Consider the following 19,505-nt stretch of genomic DNA (forward strand, 5'->3'; position numbering starts at 1 on the left):
AATACGCCAGTGATGAATTCGGGGGCAGGGCTCGTCGGAAGCGTGCACTCTCGGCACCCCGCGTAGGACACTGGATCTGGCATTTGTGGTCTTGTTTTTTTTTTTTTTTTTGTATTGCCAGTCCACCGAGGAAGCACACCGAGAGACATTGTTGCCGTGTCCGGGGAGCCAGCCGCCCTATGTACATGATGATGATGTTTTACAACAAATATTTGCCTCTTGCCAAACCGCGTGTTTAGATGGAGGAGGAAGGGCTCTCTAGACGAGAAAAGAGGGCTTACTATATGGAGGCGCGCACATTACGTTGTTTTTTTGTTTCTCTCCTCCTTCCTTTAAGCAAACTGTGCGCAACCTCCCCTGTACCTGCCAAATTTGGAAGTTGGTAATGAGAGGGGGGAGGGGAGGAGTTGCGGGTTGCTATCTCTACTACAACAAAGATGATGGTGCACCGGGGAACCGGAACTAGGGATTACGGAACGTACGAACTCCTTCCCTTTTATTGTCCAGCGCGCAGGGATTCAAATCTGTAAAAATTCTTTATATATACACACATAAGAGCCACACAAAAAAACTACACAAAAAGAAAGGTAGAGAGAGAGAGAGAGGGGGGGAGAAGGACAAACATGTACCATTTATTCCAGGAGGAAGAAATTGTGGGGCGGGGGCTGGGAATTGGAATGTAAAGAAATGTCGGATATCGAGAAACAAAAATTGTGTAAATCTGATACGGTAAAAAAAAAAAAGCAAAAGCAGAAACACTCTGCTGCGTTTACCCGCGGCGTACAGAGACAGACGCATTACAGCTGAAAGCAACAGATTATTTTTTATCTCTATCAACGAACCAGAAAAGGGACTCGAAATAATAGTATTTCACAGGACGTTAACATCATCTGCAACCACACACACAGAGCGAGAGAGACACGGAGGGAAAAGCAGGATAACTCCATAGCGAAAAGTGTAAGCTTAAACATTTGTTTCATTTCTGTGTCCTTGGTGAGGTATGAAAAGAATAACAGAATTGACTTGATACAAATCATTAAAATTGGGTGTTTACTTTCTGTTCTGAGTTGTTTCCGTGATCCAATCGTGGGTGAGTTTAGTGCTGGTACTGCTGGTCTGGTGGTTGTCAATTCGTACGACTTACCAGCATGCCCGTCATGGGTTCAAGCCCTGAATGGGGACTCAGTAAGTCACTGAAAGGCAAGCCCTCTAGTGGTAGGCAGTAGGCTTTGACCATCGACAACGGTTGTTGTACCAAAGAAGAATCGTGAGTAAGTGTGGAAAGGAAACGTGCAATGGATTATCCGAAAAGTTTTGTTGAAATGTCCTCAAACGTTCTAGAAGATATGAAGTTCAAGTGAAGCACTTTGATCTGTTTTGATCATTTGGCCAATCCAATGCATTCCTAAAAATTAATATTGCATGTTGGTATAAATTCTATACCGCGGCTAATTTTGGAATTTGAGAATTTGGAAATTATTCGGGTTGGATTCAGTTGAGTACCAATTTACTGAAGTCTGTCTTTTTCAGCATTTTATACTCCACGTGTTCCATTTAGTCAAATCTCGGTGGATTGCATATTGATGTGCCACGTGCGATTACCACTCTACTACCTACAATTTGTCGTGTTATATCCAAAATTTTCAGTTAATTGTATACAAACAGGTTTTTTTTTGTTTTTTACTTTTGTGTCAAAAGTTCTTTAAAACATTATGTACATTTCCAACACATAGTACAAGTATTATGTACAGTGGAGCGCCGTTTATCCGGGTACCTTTTATCCGGCTTTCCGTTTATCCGTGCTGTTGAGAAATGACAGTTCAATACAAAAGTGACATTGCGTTATGAGGAGGATATTTGAAAAAGCGGTTATAAGAGCTCTTTGTCATAACAAAAACACTGTAATGCATGGCAAATTTTAAATATTCTCTTTGGAAAAACATGAAGTTAGTAAAAACGGGGTTATTTTTATCAAAAAATAAGAAAAATTTCCAAAACATAACCAGGAATTGGTGATAAAATATATCATTTGATTCATTATCCGTGTTATTCGCTTATCCGGGCGAGGCCAAGTCCCGAGAAGCCCGGATAAACGGCGCTCCACTGTAGTTCCAATTTTCTTTCAATAATAATAATTTAACGGAAAAGTTAAACTGCTGCAAGCTGTGCAAAACAGCTACTTGCTGCCCATGCAGCAAAAGCAAGAAACGCGTTCACAAACGCACACCAGTCGCTCAGCAGAAACGCAGAGGCGCAGAACGCGTGGAGGCGCTCACGGAAGTGAGTTCTGCATCCGCTCGTTTGACAGATGCTCTTTTTCAACCCGCTCTTGCTCGCAAGACGACGTAGCGCCGTGTAAATCTCGCGATTTTCCGATAAATTTGGGACCCGCTGATCTGTGGATTGATCCCAAAACCGCAACCATGGCCGACCAAGCACCGGAGGATGGAACCAAGAAGAAGCGTACCTTCCGTAAATTCACGTACCGCGGCGTGGACCTGGACCAGCTGCTGGACATGAAGCAGGAGGCGCTGGTGGAGCTGATGCACAGCCGGGCCAAGCGGCGCTTCAAGCGCGGACAGCGCAGGAAGCCGCAGGCCCTCATCAAGAAGCTGCGCCTGGCCAAGAAGAACACGCCCCCGAACGAGAAGCCGGCCTGCGTGAAGACGCATCTGCGTAACATGATCATCGTGCCGGAGATGGTCGGCTCCACCGTCGGTGTGTACAACGGCAAGACGTTCAACCAGACGGAAATCCGGCCGGACATGATCGGCCACTATCTGGGCGAGTTCTCGATGACCTACAAGCCGGTCAAGCACGGTCGCCCCGGTATCGGTGCTACCCACAGCTCCCGTTTTATTCCACTGAAGTGAAGTGCGAGTGTGGTGGTGTGGTGTTTATTTTCCGTCGGAAAAGAGTGATGAAAATACAAGCCCGATTGTAAACAAATCTCTTCCACGCGCTCTTGCTTTCTTTTTGTGGTGCAGCTACATATTTGGTCACACAACAGCACACAGGGCGCAGGGGGTGGTGGTGGTGGTGGTGGTGTCCGTGCTCGGAAAGTAATGCGATACAACTAACTCTAGCAGCAGCAGAATCGACAACATTCGTGCTGTTCCGTTTCAGCCTCCTGCAGCAACTTCCGGTTGGTGGTTTTGCGCTGCGGAGCCCACGGGATGCGACCCTCCGGGGCGATCTGGTTCAGCTGGATGGCCGCACGGGCCGGCGCACTGCAGGCACTGCAGCGGATCGATTTGGTCCAGCCCGTCAGCGGTGACACGGTGGCGTTGGAGGAAAGGTTTCCACCACCCATCGATGGTTTGGCGGACGATGCTCGACGATAGCCGGAGGAAGCGTCCGAAGGGGTAGTCTTTGGACGGATGGGGTAGATGTTTTCACGCCGAAGAAAGCTGGGGGAGGAACATTGTCGTAAACATCGTATCAAGATTGTATTTCGAATTGGGGTGGGCATTGCTTACTTTGGTCGGGTGTAGGTCCAGATGTTATCCAGCCGCTTCTTGCTCATGATCGCCCCGAGACGCTGCAGTAGGCGAATGTTTTCCTGCTCGATCTTCTCCTTGCGTTCCAGCTCCTTCTGCTGCTTCTTCAGCTTCTGGGCGATGTGGATTCGCTCCGGCGGGGGATGAAAATCGATGGCCGGCATGGCCGTTACCACCTTGATCCGGTGGTTAATGTAGCGCTGCATCTGCCACGGACGGATGAGCAGCTTTTCCTTCTTGGTTAGCATTTGCGAAACGGCTATTTAGGACGGTGGAAAATTCAAGACTAAGGTTCTGCGTAAACAAACCCCCGCGGGGACACGTTGGTTTCCATGGAACCCCCAATCAACTGTGTCGATATGGCAACGGCAATGCGGTCAGGGCCGTCAGGGCTGCGGGGAACGAAAGAAAAGCTTCGGGGGTAACATTGGAAACTCATGGTCAATGGTGCTGCTTCTCCTCTATCCAGCGGTATGTTTCGTTGATTTTTTTTTGGAAAATCACATTTTGAATGTAGGGGTGGAAAATAGTTCCGGCCCAGGAACAGTGCGTACCGGTTTTTGCAACGATTTATTTTCGCCGAAGACTTGCTTTGACATTTCTGCGCCTGCTTGACGTTTTCCGAGAAAACACATGATTTTGATTCAAAACAGCAAATAATAAATAAAAGTTAGCACACAGACTACACCACCGATGGCTTTGCTGTGTTGCCGTGCAATCCTGCGATTCTCGTCCCGCAGTTACCACTATTACCGAATAAAGGATCTTTCGCCGGACAACTGTAAACCGGGCAATAAAGTGAACGTTAAAGTACGGGGAAGAGAAAATCGACCGAATGGACCAACAACCAACCGCATCGGGGAGGTTGTGCAACAAGAGCCGGCGCGCTAAGACTGTTTCTTCTGCTTTTAGGGATGGGTCAAATCGATCCGAAACATGAAGGGCAATCTGTTCGTGGACATAAATGACGGTTCGGGTCCGCAAAACTTCCAGCTCGTGATCAACAAGGAGAAAGCCATCGACACTGCGTACGGCTGTTCGGTCGATGCGTGCGGAGTGCTCGTAGCCTCGCCAAAGAACCAGCTTGAGCTGCACGTGGACACCCTGACCGAGGTGGGCAAATGTCCCCTGACCGAGGGTTACCCGTTCTACCCCAAGAAATCGTACCCGCCCGAGTACATCCGCAATCATCTGCATTTGCGCTCCCGCGTAAACTCCATGGCATCGACGTTCCGGGTGCGGCACGAGGCAACGCGCGCGTTCAACGAGTACCTGCAGCGGGGGGGTTTTGTCCAGATTCACACGCCCGTGCTAACGTCAAATGACTGCGAAGGTGCCGGCGAAGCGTTCCTGGTGAAGCCGCTGAACGAACAGCTGCTGAAAGGCATGGCGAAGGAAAACGTTCCCCTCGAACACGCCTACTTCGATAGAGCCACCTTCCTGACGGTTTCCGGCCAGCTGCACCTGGAAGCGATGGCGCACGGCTTGGACAAGGTGTACACGTTCGGGCCAACGTTCCGGGCGGAGAACTGCAAGTCCAACATTCACCTGTCCGAGTTCTACATGCTGGAGCTGGAGGAAGCGTTCATGGGCACGCTGGACGAGCTAACGCACCGGGTGGAAGATATGCTGAAAAGCGTCACCAAGAGTGTAATTGATCGCAGTGCGGCAGACCTAAGCGTGGTGAGAAAATCGAACAGCCAGGACGGTGGTGGCCAGCTCGAGGACTGCTTCCGATGGATCGATAAACCATTCCCCCGGCTAACGTACGACGAAGCGATGCACATACTGCAGGCGAACGAGGCGAAACTGAAGTCTCCCGTACGGCGGGAGGAGGGCATTAATAAGGAGCAGGAACTGTTCCTCGTCGAGCACTGCCAGAGTCCGGTGTTTGTGTGTCTCTGGCCGAAGGCAATCAAGTCGTTCTATATGCGAGAAAATGCGCAAAATCCTTCCCTGGTCGACGCGCTCGATCTGCTCGTCCCGCACGTCGGCGAACTGGTGGGCGGCAGTGTGCGTGAGGATAGTTACGATCGTTTGCGGCGCAAGCTGCCGAACGCGGACGTCCTGCAGTGGTACTTGGAGTTGCGCAAATTCGGAAGCGTCACGACGGCCGGCTTCGGGATGGGATTCGAGCGATACCTGGCGTGGCTACTGAACGTTCACAACGTGAAGGATGTGATACCGTTTCCCCGGTGGGCACACAACTGTGTGATGTAGTGGAGTGGCAAGTGGTAGTCTAGTCTCGGAAGGCTCCCAGGCGTTGTGCGTTGTGAGTTTACAATTTATTTGATGTACGAAATAAATATAGTTCCAGGTGGAGAGGAGTATTCCAATTGATCGTGACGTGTTATTTTGTAAGCGTTCAAATAACTTCTGCCACTCTTAATGTTACATGGGGAGTGGAGGAGGAGCGCAGTGGGATAATACCAGGGTGAATTACTAAAAAAACAAAAACTTAAGCTTAAGGTTACCACCCTCTTCGGAATGCACTGCGCGACTTTACCGGCGTGTCGGTAAGTAAACGATGCAAAAGAAACACGTAAAAGGCCTAATGTAATGGGCGCTCATCAGTCAACACACTAACAACAGTCGAATGCTACACCCGGTACACGGTTTGTTCTAGGCAAAGGCGTGGTCATGTGGTCGATGGCCCCCAAAGAGCCCCTCGAACGCAGGTTAAAGCGTAAATATTAATTCAAAGTCCCTTGCTCTAGCCGGTGCCGGATTCGGATCCCCCATGCAGCGACCCACAGCTCTGGGTACGGCGTTGGCGTGTCTTGGCATTCTACAAACATGATTACAGCAACAGCAGCACTCGTGGAATATCTTTGGCTTCAAAGTGGATCGCGTTTGTCACAGCAGCGAAGCTTTCTTGTTGGGAGGGGAACGGAGCGCTACCCCGCCAAGCCCGATTACTTCTTCTTGTTCTGCACATTGTTCGGCGTGGTCGACTGGAACACCGACGAGGCGGACATCAGATTCTCGATGTACTGGCCGAGCACCTGGTTCTCGGAGCGCAGCTTGAGATTCTCCTCCTTCACGCTGTCCACCCGCTGGGACAGGTCGTCCAGCGTGTTCTGCAGCTCGAGCACCTGGGCGATGAGACGGGCCTTCTCCTCCTGCTCGTCCGCGTCGGGGCTTTCGTTTTCCAGGAATTGCTGCGGGCTGGAGTTGCCGTTCGTGTACGAGCTGGCAATCGAGTCGAGCGATCGCCCATTGCACATGTACTTGGAGCTTTCGTCATCGTTGATGATGACTGCGCATCGGGAAGGAAATGGGAGAAAACAAATGATTTGCCTTGGTGTTGGGGATGGATAGTTTCTGGTCCATTACCTTCTAAATCGTCATCCGCCAGCGGAATGTCGTCCTGCGATTTGAGTGACATGGCAAGATCAATGGTGGAAAAATTGCTTCGAAACGCTGGAAAACTGGAGAACCACGGGAAAGAATTTTCTTCGATCCTTTCTAATACCAAAACAAAACGAAGCTAGTGGAAAAGTGGACGTAGCGCAGGTTGGATGATAATGTTCCACTGACAGCTAACGACCGTACGGCGGATTTGACAGCTTTCGTGGAATTCCTTTTTGAGCAAAAAAGGGAAATTAAACATTTTACAAACTAATACATGGTCTGGTTTTTTCAAGCTTTTATTATAATTTTATTAATTTAGACGCTTATGAGACAATCAACACACATATATTTCTACCGAACGCAACGAATCTTTCCCAAGTTCCCCTTTTCGCTTGCGTAGGACGGGCACTGACAGCTGTCAAGCGGCTTCACCGAAGGCAGTGTGGCCAGATTATTTTGGCGGTTTTCGGTAGGCGCATCAAAATTTTATCGGTAGTTTTCGGTAGGTTAAAACTCAAAACTTAACTGAGTTAGGCCCGTGTCTGTGCTCCATCGGATGCGATTTTATCGGAAGGCCTGTCAAAATTTTATATGGAATTTGACAGATAACGTCGGACGTGCGATTTCGTCGTACGACGGAATCAAAAAATTTTAATTTCGTCGGACGCCGCATCCGATTTTATCTGTCAAACTAAATGTGTGGTATTTTGTAGGAACAATCTCAACTTGATTTTTCATAATCGTTATATTACAGTCTTTCCCCGAGTTACGCGACACTCGAGTTACGCGAATTCGAGTTACGCGAATTTTTATTTTTGACAGTTCAGATGTCAAATCAGTACAATTTTCTCCATCAATTGTCAAATGAAAAATAATTACCGATAAATAACCAAATTTTCTACACCAATTGCATCAAATAAGTATTAAATTACATAAATGAACTAAATTCAATCAAAAATTATGATAAATAAAGTATATTTTTGCTGTAACATGTGATATTCGACTTACGCGAAAATCCGAGTTACGCGAATGTCTCCGGAACGCATTATTCGCGTAACTCGGGGAAAGACTGTATTAATATCATCCAAATAATCGCAATATTATACGAAAAAGCGTCTGACAGCACGTGCGATAAAATCGCATGCGATGAAGCACAGACACGGCCCTTAAAAAAAGTAATTCGAAAGAAGTGGGATGGGGTGGGGGGGGGGGCTAATGCGCAAAATGAAAGTTCCATCTCACGAGAATATGCATCCTTTATCTAAGATATGGATTAGATTTGGTTCAGCGGCTACACAAATGAAGGTCTTTCTGAAGTGTCGATGTGAAAATTGTACTGGGAATTCTAAGCCAAAGAAGAACTAAGATGCACATTATTTTTCTCAGTGGTGGCAAGTTCTTTTTCTCGTGGCTCTACCCGACCGCTTAGGGCCGCAGCAGTGCTTCATTTGATACAACTTTATCGTACGTGCTGTCATTTGATTTTCCCTGAAAATTTGAAGTTATTTCAATAACTAAAACAGAAGATATGATCAATTTACCACGCAAAAGAGCAATTTCTCATACAAAATGTATGACCTACCCAGGTAGGTGGTCATGAAGATAGGGGTGTATTTTTGGTCATAGAAACAACCCAAGTGCCACAAATCCACTAAACGACCACTAAACGGCTTCTAAACGACTCAAGTTCTCTACCTAAACGGAATATAGAAAGACTTCGTTTAGCAGACGGCAAACGACTCATGCATTCTAAAAATAGCGAAAAAGCTGGTGGCGCTCTCTGTTGGTGGGATACCCCAACCAGTTGAGCTTTATCGCTTGGAGGAGAGCTTTCTCATTCCCTCTGTACTGTTGTATGGTTTCGCATTGAAGTTATGCATCGCTAGAACTCGAACGGCGATACGATTGTTTAAATACTAAACTCCAACCGAAACCACCAGTACTGAAGTAAGTGAGATTTGAGTAATGGTCGTTGGTGTTGATACCCACGTATCTGACCACACTCATAAACCATTCATAAAGATTTTTGCTCAGAAAGTTATAAGGCTATATAGGTCATGATAAGATGAAACTTGTCGAAACACATTGCTAGAAAAGGATAGCAATATAATTATGAGTTGTAATACGCCATCTATTGATCAAACCAATGAAGCTGTGGAGCTTTCATTTTTTTTCTATGGATATTCAATTTTCCAGTCGTTTAAGCTTAATCTGTGGCGCTTGGGAAAGGTTAAATGCAAAGTGAGTTGATATATCAGGTGGGCTTATCCAGTGAAATTTGACGTCTAAAACGAAAATAGGAAGAAACCCTGGTTTGACAGTTAGATCCATAACAAACTGGATGCTTTGATGATTTTTTTATGGACTCACTACTAACTTTATCCAAAGTTTTCACAATTTTACTCAATATTTGAGATATTCCGATGGTCTGTTGAACAGGAGCAAAGGACATATGCACTGGCACTCTGATAAATTCCTCACTTTCAGTATAAATTCATATGTGGTTCGCTTGGTACACTTCTCCTTGCTCGCTGACTGAACGGATTCAATAATCGTTTCCTATATATCAGATTTTGCTAGGGAAATGTGTTGTTGCAATCCAGTAATCTTCAGATCATCATTTTAATCGAAGAACTGGCCGTCACGTAAGTTTTTTTGGCTTCTTTCTTCGTGCTACGCCTGAGGAAAACCACATACAATTTTTGCGAGATTTTGTTTAAACTTCAAGGCATACTAGATTTTGTTATGGAGCAAACCGTCAAATTGTGTGTCGATGTATTGGTGAGAAAGAACAAGGTGTTTTTATTAAGGAGGTGAATTGTTAGCGCGTTTTCCGGGCGCCATCATTGAGTATTGTTATGTCAAATCGCATACAATTTTCTATACCCCCCTCCAGCCCTCCCCGATTTTAATACCGGAGCCCCCAGTATTGTTATGTCAAGTCGTGAAATGTCAATTTGCTCTGAAGCACTTCACCTCCTAATATCCATACACCTTGAGAAAGAACACCATAAGCCCACCTGATATATACACTCACTTTGGTTAAATGTTTGCGTTCTCAATAATGCTCCTGCCGAAATCTGCCAATATAATCTGGCCACACCGGCCCGCAGGGCAAAAGCTGGCTCGAAAGGTCAAAGACCGTCGCAAAACGTCAAAAACGACCGTCGCCATCGCCTCGAAATCGTTGCGAGTTTCGCTCGCCGGCGACGTCGGTTTGCAGTACATGCGACGCCGGTTTTGACGTTTTGCGACGGTTTTGCGACGGTGGCCGCCAAAAAGCTCGCCTGACCTGCGGACCAGTGTGGCCAGATTATATTGGCAGATTTCGGCAGGAGCACTGTTGAGAACGCAACCATTTAAATTTAATCAATTATTTTAACGATCAATTTCTTCTTCATTTTCTTCAATTTCTGAGGAAAATACAATGAAACAGCGCGAGCGAGCGTTCTTTTCAGTGGCACTCACTGGCGCTCTGCCTCGTGCATTTTAAAGGCATGCAATAGAGCGCATTCTCTCCGTGAAGGCGCTCCATCCACCATTTTTAATTTTCAGCCCAAAACAACGGGCTTCGGATCCGATCTTGGGCCGGAACCCCACCGTGTGTTTGTATCTACCCCTCGACTGAAAATTTAATTCTCTTTTTCTGTCAGGTGAGCTTAAACCGCGGACAGCGAGATTCAAATTCATATTTAAATGATTTTCTTTGACGAAAAATTCTCGGAATCCACGCAACTGACATTTTCTACTTACAGTAGAGCGTCGATTATCCGGGCAGCTCGGGACCGGACGGTTTCCGGTAAATCGATTTGCACGGATAATGGTCCAAGAAATGTCGAACGCATATAAAACATATGAAATTCACTAGTTTTATTATTAATTCACCTAGAATCAATCTATTAATCGTTAGTAGAATATTATTTTAATCAATAACTGTAAGTTTAACAAATTTTCATGAACAAAAATGGATTTCGAAAATACCCCTAGATACTACCGAGCTGCACAAGAAACTGGTTACCCAATTGATTATCGCTGCAAACTTTCGCCGTACGTATGAACAGCTGTCAGATTTATGCGCACGGTTAAGCCGCCCGCCGGTTAATCCGTCCCCGGATAATCGACGTTCTACTGTATTATGAACATAACATTTTAACGGAGAAAAATAAAAAGTGCCAGGCAAACAAACGTGCATCAGCGCGATAAGTAACAAATGAGGTTAGCAATCCTTGAAACAGCAACCCAAGCGCCACAGATTAAGCTGAAACGACTGAAAAATCAAATATCTGTGATTTTCGGTAGGATAAATGGAAAATCGGTAGTTTTAGGGCGGTCATCTGTGCATCGGTAGGCATATAAAAAATCGGTAGGAATACTGATAAATCGGTATTTCTGGTCACTGTGGCCGAAGGAGCAGATTGTTGTCAACGGGGGCAAAACAAAGGGAACCCCCATAACTGCACTGCACATAATCTGCTGTGTGTGTTTTCGTTTCTTCGCGCGAGCCAATGCAACATCGCCGCGAGCCAGCCAGTGGATCAAGGCCAGTGGTGCTATCGTGCGAAGAACTCGCTCCGTTTGCAGTGTGAATCCGCTTGCAGCGAGTTAAAAGTGCATCGCAGATAGGAGGAAGGATCTTGGAAACGAGCAGCAGCCAGCCAGCCGTCCGACAGCCAGAAGACAGTTGCGCGCGCGAGTGTGTGTGTGCGTGTGCTTTTTTCTCGTTCCCTTCCGTTCGATTGCTAATTGTCGATCGTGGTGCGCGAGAGAAGGGCAGAGAGAAGGGCGAAACTCTTTGAAAAGGCCTGTAGGGCAGCCGTGCCTATTACGTATTATTACCAGTCCGGGCCGAAGAGAAATCTGTGCCCTGCTTCCCCACTAGAGGACACACACACGGTTCCCTTGGAGGGACGAGGGTGCTTCGGCTGGGGAAAATGCCTTTCTAGTGTGCGTTGCGTGTTAGTGCGTGTTAATCGTATGCAAACTCGATGCAGTCGCGGTGCATCGGCGGGCGCACACGTTCTCCGCGGGGAAGATGATGATGTGCGCTGTTTGCTGGCACTGCTGGTAGGCGTTTTGCTCCAAAGTCCAGTGCACAGTGTGTGTAGGCAGGCGTGAGTGTGCTGCGCGGTCATTCCCGTTCCCCGGGGACGGGGACGACGGTTCGATACGGGAATCGGGCGCTGGTTTTGATGAGGGCAGCCCCGAACGCTGCGGACATTGACGGTGTCGGAAGGCATGGCACGCTGTGACGGTGGGTGCGGAATCTCTTTGTTTGCATACGCCGCTTTTGTTTACGCTGCAAAGAGTTGAGGGCAGCCGAAGGACGGGGTGCGTGAGAGTGCGTGAGGTTTGTGTCCGACAGAGATACAGCACGCAATTCTCGGTCAAGAACGAACCGACACAAAGGTGCGGATCTTACAGAGCAAGAGCGAGCCAGTGTGTGTGTGCGTGTGAGCTTGCCACGGCTCAAACATCCCCAGCGCCTGCTACGCTACGATTGCACCACACGAGAGACACGGTGCAGCAGCAAAGGCGCCCTTTGCAGAGATCTAGCCAGCCAGCCAGCCAGCACACCATCATGATGGCCGATTTTGACGCAATCTACGAGGAGCAGGAGCTGTCCGAGGAAAACCTGGAAGAGGCGCACGTGCAGATGGTTCCGGATCCGATTGTAATCCGTGGGGCTGGCAATATGACAGTGTAAGTACGGGGGGGAGGAACTGGACTCGGGAATCCAGCACATAGCGCCTGCTAGAACGGCTTCTACCGTCGATATACATATCTCACAGCCAGCTTTGTGCATGTGGCCGTCATCGGTACGGTGCTTACACAATCGATCCGCATTTCGGTGCGTTTTCTCTGCCGCTCAATTCGGGTCGCTCCGTTGGGTTTGCGTTTCGATTTCATTTTGTTGTTGTTTTTGTTGTTGTTGTGTGCCAAGTTACACAATACACGGAGCGTCGTCGTCGTCGTCGTCTGTTGCTGGCTGCCACCAGCTGAGCGGCAGAGAAAGAGAGAAAAGCGCAAACAAAAAAAAAAAAAAAAAGATACGCATGACGAGTGCCCGCCACACTACGCCAAACATGGCCATGCCAGTCTGGTGATGAAAGGCGAAAGTTAAATCGCAGCTGAATTTATGGAGAGCGTGCCGGAGCGTGGCACCGAACGGGCAACGGAAGCAACCGGACCGCGAGCGACAAAAACAAACACAAGAGCACAGGTGCCGACGAGCGCCCGCTGGCGTTTCGATTGATTTTCGCCACCGTCCGTTTTTTTTTCCGCTCAGGGTCTGCTGAGATCGCATTTTAATGAAGCGCTGTTCTTTGCGCTACTTTCACTCCCTTTTCTCAACCCGCCCACGCGCTGAAATTGCCCATCGTACGTGGCCCCGCTTTCGTTGATATTTCACGGATGCACAAACAGAGGGAGAGGATCGCATTGCGCTGTAATTGCGCTAACGCAAATATCGGCCACCGTTTGTTTTTTTTTAACGCGATTGCTCGGACGGGCGTTTGTATCGGCTACCGCGCGCGCGATGAATTTAGACTTTTCCGAGGGCATCCCCTGCCGTACGTTGCCCGCTCCCGGCCTCATCCACTGACCACCGAAGTACAAGGCGATGAAGATCCAATCTAAACAACGGCTAGCGTACGTAAATAAACGATGCTTTTCTTGCTAATCGTCCCCTTTCGGCCAAGAGAGAAAACATTGATTCTGCCACGGACGGCTCGGAATGAATGAAACAAATTTATCAATAAGTACCCCCCATTCCCCATGTGTCCCCTTGCGAAGGGCAGCTTTTGAATGATTCAGCATCGAAATAACAACCTCTTGGTTCGTTTGTTTTTTTTTCAGGTTTGGCTTAAGCAATCGATTCAACGTGCAGTTTCCAGCCGGTCTGGTTTCGCGCGTTGCCCCGGAAGAGTTCAAAGCGACCGTGCTGCGGATCAACGCGGTGCTGAAAAAGACGCTCCCCGTCAACGTAAAGTGGCTGTTCTGTGGTTGCGTTTGCTGCTGCTGCACCTTAGGATGTTCTCTATGGCCTGTGATATGTTTAAGTAAGAGGGTAAGCATCCGATCGGGACGGCATGACGTCCAAATCCAAATTGAACCGGCTCCTAACCATGCCATTCTCATCCTTCGTAGACGCAGCACACGCTAAACAAACTGCTCGAGTGGGAAAACAGCCACCTTTACCACAAGCTCGGATTGCACTGGCGCCTCAGCAAACAGCAGTGCGACTCCAACTCGATGATGGAGTACGTGCTGTTAATAGAATTCATACCGAAAACGCCAATCTATCGGCCGGACTAGGCGGCCCCCAAAATACGGCTTTGCTTTCGCGTTCAATTTCTCTGGCCCTCTGGGGGGGGAGATCCACGACGGTGTGTGTGATGCAAGGAACAAAAAACAAGCTACCAGCTGAAGAGTGGATGCGGGTTAGTGTGCGCTGGTGATAGTGTATCGCCGCGAACGGCTCGCTGGCTGCTCTGGCTGTATCGTTGATCTAACTATTCGTAGCATATGGTTTAATAATAGAAGAAAAGTATCATATTTTACATAATCATAAACACATCCTCCATCCCATCGGTCCCGCGGTACGGACGTTCAGCGCTTCAGGCGAGTGAAGCAGATTTCGAGACTAACTCCGATAGTCAACCATATCCACTTGTGGGCAAGCGTTAGTATCTGTTTCTGTTTTGGCCGATTGCAAACAAAGCCGAGTGTGCCCAGGACACTGTAACGTAACCGGGCGCAACATGTAAACAGACCTTCTAATTAGCTGGTTCTATTTTATTGTGTTAAAATAACCATTACATTACAAGACAAGCAAAATCAGCAAGCAACCCATCAAAACGGCGCATCAGGTTGGTGCCGGGCTGTGCTAAGAGAGGCGCCAGGCCAGGCGACAGCGTGTAACAAAACTAAACATGCAGACAGCACAGGTCGCAATACTAATATAATTAATAATCGTAAGAACGTTTAGCGTTTGTATAGTGTATAGTGAGTTTGTGAATAGAGAGGGTTTGTAAGCAGCCGCCGTACGATTAGCGACGAATTCGGAAACTGTTTATCATGTCATGTGTGCGCTAGCGAGAATTGGGGGAACACAAACAAACAAGAAACTACGAAATCAAAAATCCCAGAAGCAGATGAAGTATTAGCAAAACACGGAGTGCTTGGGGAGCGTTAAAGCAAACTAAACAATACAGACGGACAGGGCAAGTGTAGGGAGAGTGTAGATTTCGTTTCGTGTATGACATTATTCAAACCAGGTCCGTCAGGCACCATCTTCCGTCGGTCGCATGTGCCATCCGCAGCAAGTAGGACGGAATAATAGGGTAGTGTAGCCCCAAAAGTATGCACCCCGGAGACCCCACACTGAATGTAACGTTGTCTATTTCACTGCTTCGTTACCCTCTTCTTCTGTTGCTTTATACTTTTTTGCTAACGTTTGGTAAAGAGAAGAGATGATTGGTTTTGATGCGTTGTGCCTAAAAGAAAGCGTTTGCTTTGCTATTTTCCCTTCCAACGGCAGGATGGTGAAGGATGTACAGATTAGAATGAATTGCTTTTGAGACGCACAGCTAAAAACAAAACACGGAACATATATGGAGCTCGCGCAGTTCGCAGCTCGACGTTGCTGCTCGGAAACGCAGCGCAGACGACCGAACGCGATGGGCACAAAAAAAAAAAAAAACAGGACAAATACGTGCGCGTGTAGGCAGGTGCGTAGCAGAAGAAGCTACATGCAGACAGGTGAATCCGTGTGGGGGGTGGGTGGGTGTGCTGAGAACAACCCAAGTAGTGTTAGCCTTTTTATACAGCATAGAGTTACGAACAACCCAGCGTGGCTAGAGGAAAGTCTATTGTAATCCCCTTTCATGCGCGCTGGGACCGATTGTTATTTCATCGAGAAACTGTAGCGAACACACAGGGTGGGGATGAAAGGCTGAGACAAGCAGTACAATGCAGTTACAAAACACCGAAACCGTGTGGAATAAAATGTTTCAAAAATGAAAACTTGCCATTGCGTTTTGTATGTACGAGCCCGAACGGTGGGTCGGTCGATTAAAATGGGAACAAGAGCGAATGTGTGTGTGTGCGTGTGTATGGGAAGTAGGGAACCACGCTCCAAAGGAAGTGCAAACGGGTGAAATTCTAGCGCAAGGTGCACCATTTTACATACTTTTCGTGGGGTGGACGCTCGTCACGCCATAGTACGGTGTGACCCTTTTGTTTTGCTACGCTATTATTTGATTGAATGCGGTGCAGTGAAGCGCCCTGTTTCTAACCCCCTTTCTTTTAGGCTTGTTTCGTGTGTGTGTGTGTTGGAACCAGGAACCCCAATAGGACCCCGGATACAGGATGGAAAAGGGAAGGGTCGCGCGATAGGGCGTTCTGTCATTGCACCACTTTCTCCACTCCACAACGCGCAGTGCACATGGCGTTGGGTTTCTCGGGCTGGCGACATTCGCTCTAGACGACAGTGCAGACAACATTGCGCGCACCTTGACGCCATCGTTCCCCTTGGCAGCAGCAGCTGGTGATGATGACCTGATGCGTCATCGGCAAATCACCTTTTCTTTCGGTAGTAGCATCAGCGTCTGTTAACGTTGCAGTCAGCAGCGGTGGTTGTCTTTTGCGCAAGTGGAACAGTTTGCAGTGGGATTTGCACGGACGCACGGAGCACGTGTTTGTGTGAAATGCGATAGCCGCTACCAAGGCAACCGAGACCGAGTGTAGTGCGTTTGGATGTATGCTTGTTGATGTGCGTGCGTGTGTGTGCGTGTGTTTAGGTCCTTGCAATAGGGTTTCTTCCTTCGACAGCTGATCGTTATTAAAAAGGTGATGAGACATAGGAATGTTCACGGCATCTTTTGTATCAAAAGGATTTGCAATTAGCAATGTTGCCATTTTAATGTCATGCGACACCACGTGGCTGCCACGTAATGTTTGCTTGCATTAAAAACTAATTAACCTTGCCTATTTATGCAGAAAGAAAATGATGGGGTGGAGGAGCAGCAGCAGCAGCAGCAGCAGCTAGTTCTATGCTTTCGCGCCGGGGGTCTACCACAGTCAAGTAGCGCGTGTGTGCGCGCGGGTTACATCTCGCGCTGTGTTTCGCACAGCATACGGGTCCCACATGTGTGTGTAGCAAAAAAAAAAAAAAGATTGCAACCCTCTCAATCTTTGCTCGGTGAGTTTATGTGTGTCTGTGTGTGTGTATGGTGGTCGTACAAAGCCACGGTCGGTGACGGACGACGCCGACCATTAAAGCACGCGGTACCACGCGGCGGGGGGCTCGGGCGGAAGTGTTCGGGCGACGGCGGCTGGCCGTTTTGTTGTCGTCTGTCTTCTTGCGTTGCGGTTGGCAGGAATCAGTCAGTAAACCGTCCGACGCGAACGATTGCGCGCGCTATTGCCATTACGCCCGTCGTGTCTGTTCCGCGCGCGCACTCGCGCAAACGTTCTACTCGCTCTGTGGTGCCGCGCGCTTGTGCTGACCGAAACTCTCGCGCGTTCGCGATCGCAGCCGGAACGCGTGTACGCAATTCCTGCACACATTCGCACCACCATTCGTGTGTGTGTGTGTGTGTGGGGAAGGAAGGGGTTTTGTGAGCGGGTTTTGTTGCGCACGCGCACACATTCGCAACCCGCAGGCGGTTCAGTGTTGCGGCTACGCTTCTCCTGGCAGCTTTGCAATTATCCTTGCCGTCTGGGCCTCTGACAAACGTTTGCGGCGGCGTTCGACACTATTTCCGCGTGTGTTTGTGTAGGTATGTTTGTGTGAGTGTGAGTGTATTGGAAGGCAAGGATCCGTGGACCCTGAGCAGGATCGCAGGTCGGTCGGTCGGTGTGCCAACTTCCGCAGTAGGCATTCACTTTCGTTTGTTTTGTGTGCGTCAGTGACAGTGTAAATTCAAGCAAATTCCCCGCAAAATCCTCAGTCTCGGGGAGCTTTTGATGAGTGCAGAGCGTATTGCAGGAAAATCCCACGTGCAAAACCGTTCCTTCGCTTGGAAATTCCGGGTAATTTAGTACGTGACACAAACGGACGAATACCTAAGCCATTACCCAAGTAGAGTACTGGGAGCAATCGGTCTAAAGGTGGAATAACACCCTCTGAAGTCTGAAGGGGGATAAAGTTCTGTTCTGGCATCCGAGTAGGCGTTCGACGTGCACGCGGGCCCATGGTGTCAGTTGTGGTTTTATGTTTGCATGGGATGTGAATGGGAAGTGAACAGCTCTAAAGTGATGTCATATTGCTCCACCCGCTCTTGTTGTTGGTGAGCGATCGAAAAAGAAGATCGACGAGGAAATGGTAGTATAAACCGCGCCAGGTGTACATCGAAACAGGAGCAGCAGCAGCAGACGACTTCCCTTTCAAGGTTAGTATGCAAACACACACACACAGACTCAGAATAGAACATCAAACATGGCTACTGCGATGAACTGTGCCAATCAGCTGTTTCAGTGTTTGCGTTGAAAGAACACGTGACAAATCCTCCTTGAGTTTTGCGAAAATCTTCCAAAGGTTTTTTTTTGTACGCAATCCAGGTAAATATGAGCGAGCAACCTGAGTTGTTCAGTGCAACGACCCTCTGGGCCCGGTGTAATGTGAGATAATCTCTCGCACCAGCTCGGTACGATCGAGTGCCCAGCTTGTGTAGTAGTGGGTCAGTGCCAGCACAGTCACGGCGGGTGTAACGGATTCGCAATGTAACGCAACGGCGGCTCGTTCATGCGCATGTCTCGCGTTCGGTCTCGCTAACCTTGAGGAAATGCATGTTACAAGCTGCATCAAACTGGTTGCCTTCCTCCCATCCCCATCCCCACGTATGCACTTTTCGCACCGTGCGTAAGAGCGGCCGTTTCCTGTATCGGCGGATGAAGCGGCAGAGTCGAAACAATCTGGCATCAGTTTAATGCTCTGATTTGTGCGTTTAACGTGCGTGCACGATCTTTTTTGGGAACGACTCCTCGCCGCAACAGTGGCCCATTTGGTTCAAGGTTTAGAAACACCTCCGCCTAGCGCGGACGTCACCGCTAACGATTTCAATAAATTAAGAGCATTTCTGTGCTCATGCTATCAGCTGCATCCTCTTATCCCCAATGTGGAGAAGTCCATCACCAATGGATGGGGTGGGTGGATAGCTCGTCATTGTCTTGATGATGGTGGGTCACGAGATGTGCTTAAACGCTGCGCCGTCTTCATCTTAAGTGATATTAATTTGAGCACCGGCCGGATTCCGGCAGTATCCAGCCCGTGGACGTTAAAACGCGCTCACGCAAAGGACGCGCCTCGTCTCATCCGCCACCGGGATTATCTTGTCATGCGGCCTGACACACGGCGCAACATAAAGTGTCTCCTGTGGTGGGGTGTGACACTGGTTCGGGCGGAGGTGGACAATGGACGTCAGCTCACTTTCCGCTATCTGTCCAAATAATCTTAGGTTTGAAGAATTAGGCATGGTTTTGGGAATATCTCTTCTCCATTGCCTAGCACTTGTTGACTGTTGGTTTAGCACCAACGCTGGAAGCTAGGGCTCGGGATGTGCTTAAGCTTATTATTAGTGTATTGCTGGTGTATTTATTTTCGCACGAGATTTGTCGACGCCGTAATGGAGTGGAAGTGGGAACCTGCAC

The 19,505-nt window shown here is 48.4% G+C and overlaps 6 protein-coding genes across 8 annotated transcripts in view; 4 read left to right on the plus strand and 2 right to left on the minus strand.

The window, feature by feature from the left end:
- The first annotated feature begins 2,241 nt into the window (after positions 1–2,241).
- Positions 2,242–2,949, plus strand: LOC1281904 (small ribosomal subunit protein uS19). Its single transcript, XM_321877.5, has one exon. The coding sequence runs from the start codon at positions 2,424–2,426 to the stop codon at positions 2,871–2,873; it is 450 nt and encodes a 149-aa protein (XP_321877.2). The 5' UTR covers positions 2,242–2,423; the 3' UTR covers positions 2,874–2,949.
- LOC1281903 (uncharacterized) lies at positions 2,882–4,082 on the minus strand. Its single transcript, XM_321876.6, has 2 exons — positions 3,480–4,082; positions 2,882–3,410 (listed from the first exon to the last, which is right to left on the minus strand). The coding sequence occupies exons 1-2, from the start codon at positions 3,746–3,748 to the stop codon at positions 3,083–3,085; spliced, it is 597 nt and encodes a 198-aa protein (XP_321876.5). The 5' UTR covers positions 3,749–4,082; the 3' UTR covers positions 2,882–3,082.
- Positions 4,083–4,108: 26 nt separating this feature from the next.
- Positions 4,109–5,836, plus strand: LOC1281902 (probable asparagine--tRNA ligase, mitochondrial). Its single transcript, XM_321875.5, has 2 exons — positions 4,109–4,310; positions 4,413–5,836. The coding sequence occupies exons 1-2, from the start codon at positions 4,194–4,196 to the stop codon at positions 5,718–5,720; spliced, it is 1,425 nt and encodes a 474-aa protein (XP_321875.3). The 5' UTR covers positions 4,109–4,193; the 3' UTR covers positions 5,721–5,836.
- LOC1281901 (short coiled-coil protein homolog) lies at positions 5,764–7,250 on the minus strand. Its single transcript, XM_321874.6, has 2 exons — positions 6,837–7,250; positions 5,764–6,759 (listed from the first exon to the last, which is right to left on the minus strand). The coding sequence occupies exons 1-2, from the start codon at positions 6,886–6,888 to the stop codon at positions 6,416–6,418; spliced, it is 396 nt and encodes a 131-aa protein (XP_321874.5). The 5' UTR covers positions 6,889–7,250; the 3' UTR covers positions 5,764–6,415.
- A 4,021-nt stretch (positions 7,251–11,271) lies between these two features.
- LOC1281900 (cysteine-rich hydrophobic domain-containing protein 2) lies at positions 11,272–15,878 on the plus strand. Its single transcript, XM_321873.4, has 3 exons — positions 11,272–12,554; positions 13,710–13,920; positions 14,001–15,878. The coding sequence occupies exons 1-3, from the start codon at positions 12,433–12,435 to the stop codon at positions 14,166–14,168; spliced, it is 501 nt and encodes a 166-aa protein (XP_321873.3). The 5' UTR covers positions 11,272–12,432; the 3' UTR covers positions 14,169–15,878.
- A 1,063-nt stretch (positions 15,879–16,941) lies between these two features.
- Positions 16,942–19,505, plus strand: part of LOC1281897 (G protein-activated inward rectifier potassium channel 3) — a 75,096-nt gene continuing 72,532 nt past the window's right edge. For 2 of the 3 annotated variants that reach the window (XR_009765556.1, XM_061651904.1), the window contains exon 1: positions 17,154–18,247. The gene's annotated coding sequence lies outside the window, so the exon portion shown is untranslated. Of the gene's footprint in view, positions 18,248–19,505 lie in introns of all 3 variants that reach the window. The other variant, XM_061651905.1, reaches the window with a different exon arrangement.

Source organism: Anopheles gambiae, chromosome 2 (assembly GCF_943734735.2).
Source record: "Anopheles gambiae chromosome 2, idAnoGambNW_F1_1, whole genome shotgun sequence".
Lineage (NCBI taxonomy): Eukaryota > Metazoa > Arthropoda > Insecta > Diptera > Culicidae > Anopheles > Anopheles gambiae.

Excerpts from the sequence above, each read along its gene's own strand:
- LOC1281904 (XM_321877.5), top strand. The coding sequence starts at position 2,424 with ATGGCCGACCAAGCACCGGAGGATGGAACCAAGAAGAAGCGTACCTTC.
- LOC1281902 (XM_321875.5), top strand. The coding sequence starts at position 4,194 with ATGGCTTTGCTGTGTTGCCGTGCAATCCTGCGATTCTCGTCCCGCAGT. Across the intron at positions 4,311-4,412 it reads GCAATAAAGTGAACGTTAAA|GGATGGGTCAAATCGATCCG; the intron begins GTACGGGGAAGA and ends TTCTGCTTTTAG.
- LOC1281900 (XM_321873.4), top strand. The coding sequence starts at position 12,433 with ATGATGGCCGATTTTGACGCAATCTACGAGGAGCAGGAGCTGTCCGAG. Across the intron at positions 12,555-13,709 it reads GGGGCTGGCAATATGACAGT|GTTTGGCTTAAGCAATCGAT; the intron begins GTAAGTACGGGG and ends TTTTTTTTTCAG. Across the intron at positions 13,921-14,000 it reads TGATATGTTTAAGTAAGAGG|ACGCAGCACACGCTAAACAA; the intron begins GTAAGCATCCGA and ends CATCCTTCGTAG.
- LOC1281901 (XM_321874.6), bottom strand. The coding sequence starts at position 6,888 with ATGTCACTCAAATCGCAGGACGACATTCCGCTGGCGGATGACGATTTA. Across the intron at positions 6,760-6,836 it reads GGCGGATGACGATTTAGAAG|TCATCATCAACGATGACGAA; the intron begins GTAATGGACCAG and ends CCCGATGCGCAG.
- LOC1281903 (XM_321876.6), bottom strand. The coding sequence starts at position 3,748 with ATGCTAACCAAGAAGGAAAAGCTGCTCATCCGTCCGTGGCAGATGCAG. Across the intron at positions 3,411-3,479 it reads TGGACCTACACCCGACCAAA|CTTTCTTCGGCGTGAAAACA; the intron begins GTAAGCAATGCC and ends TTCCTCCCCCAG.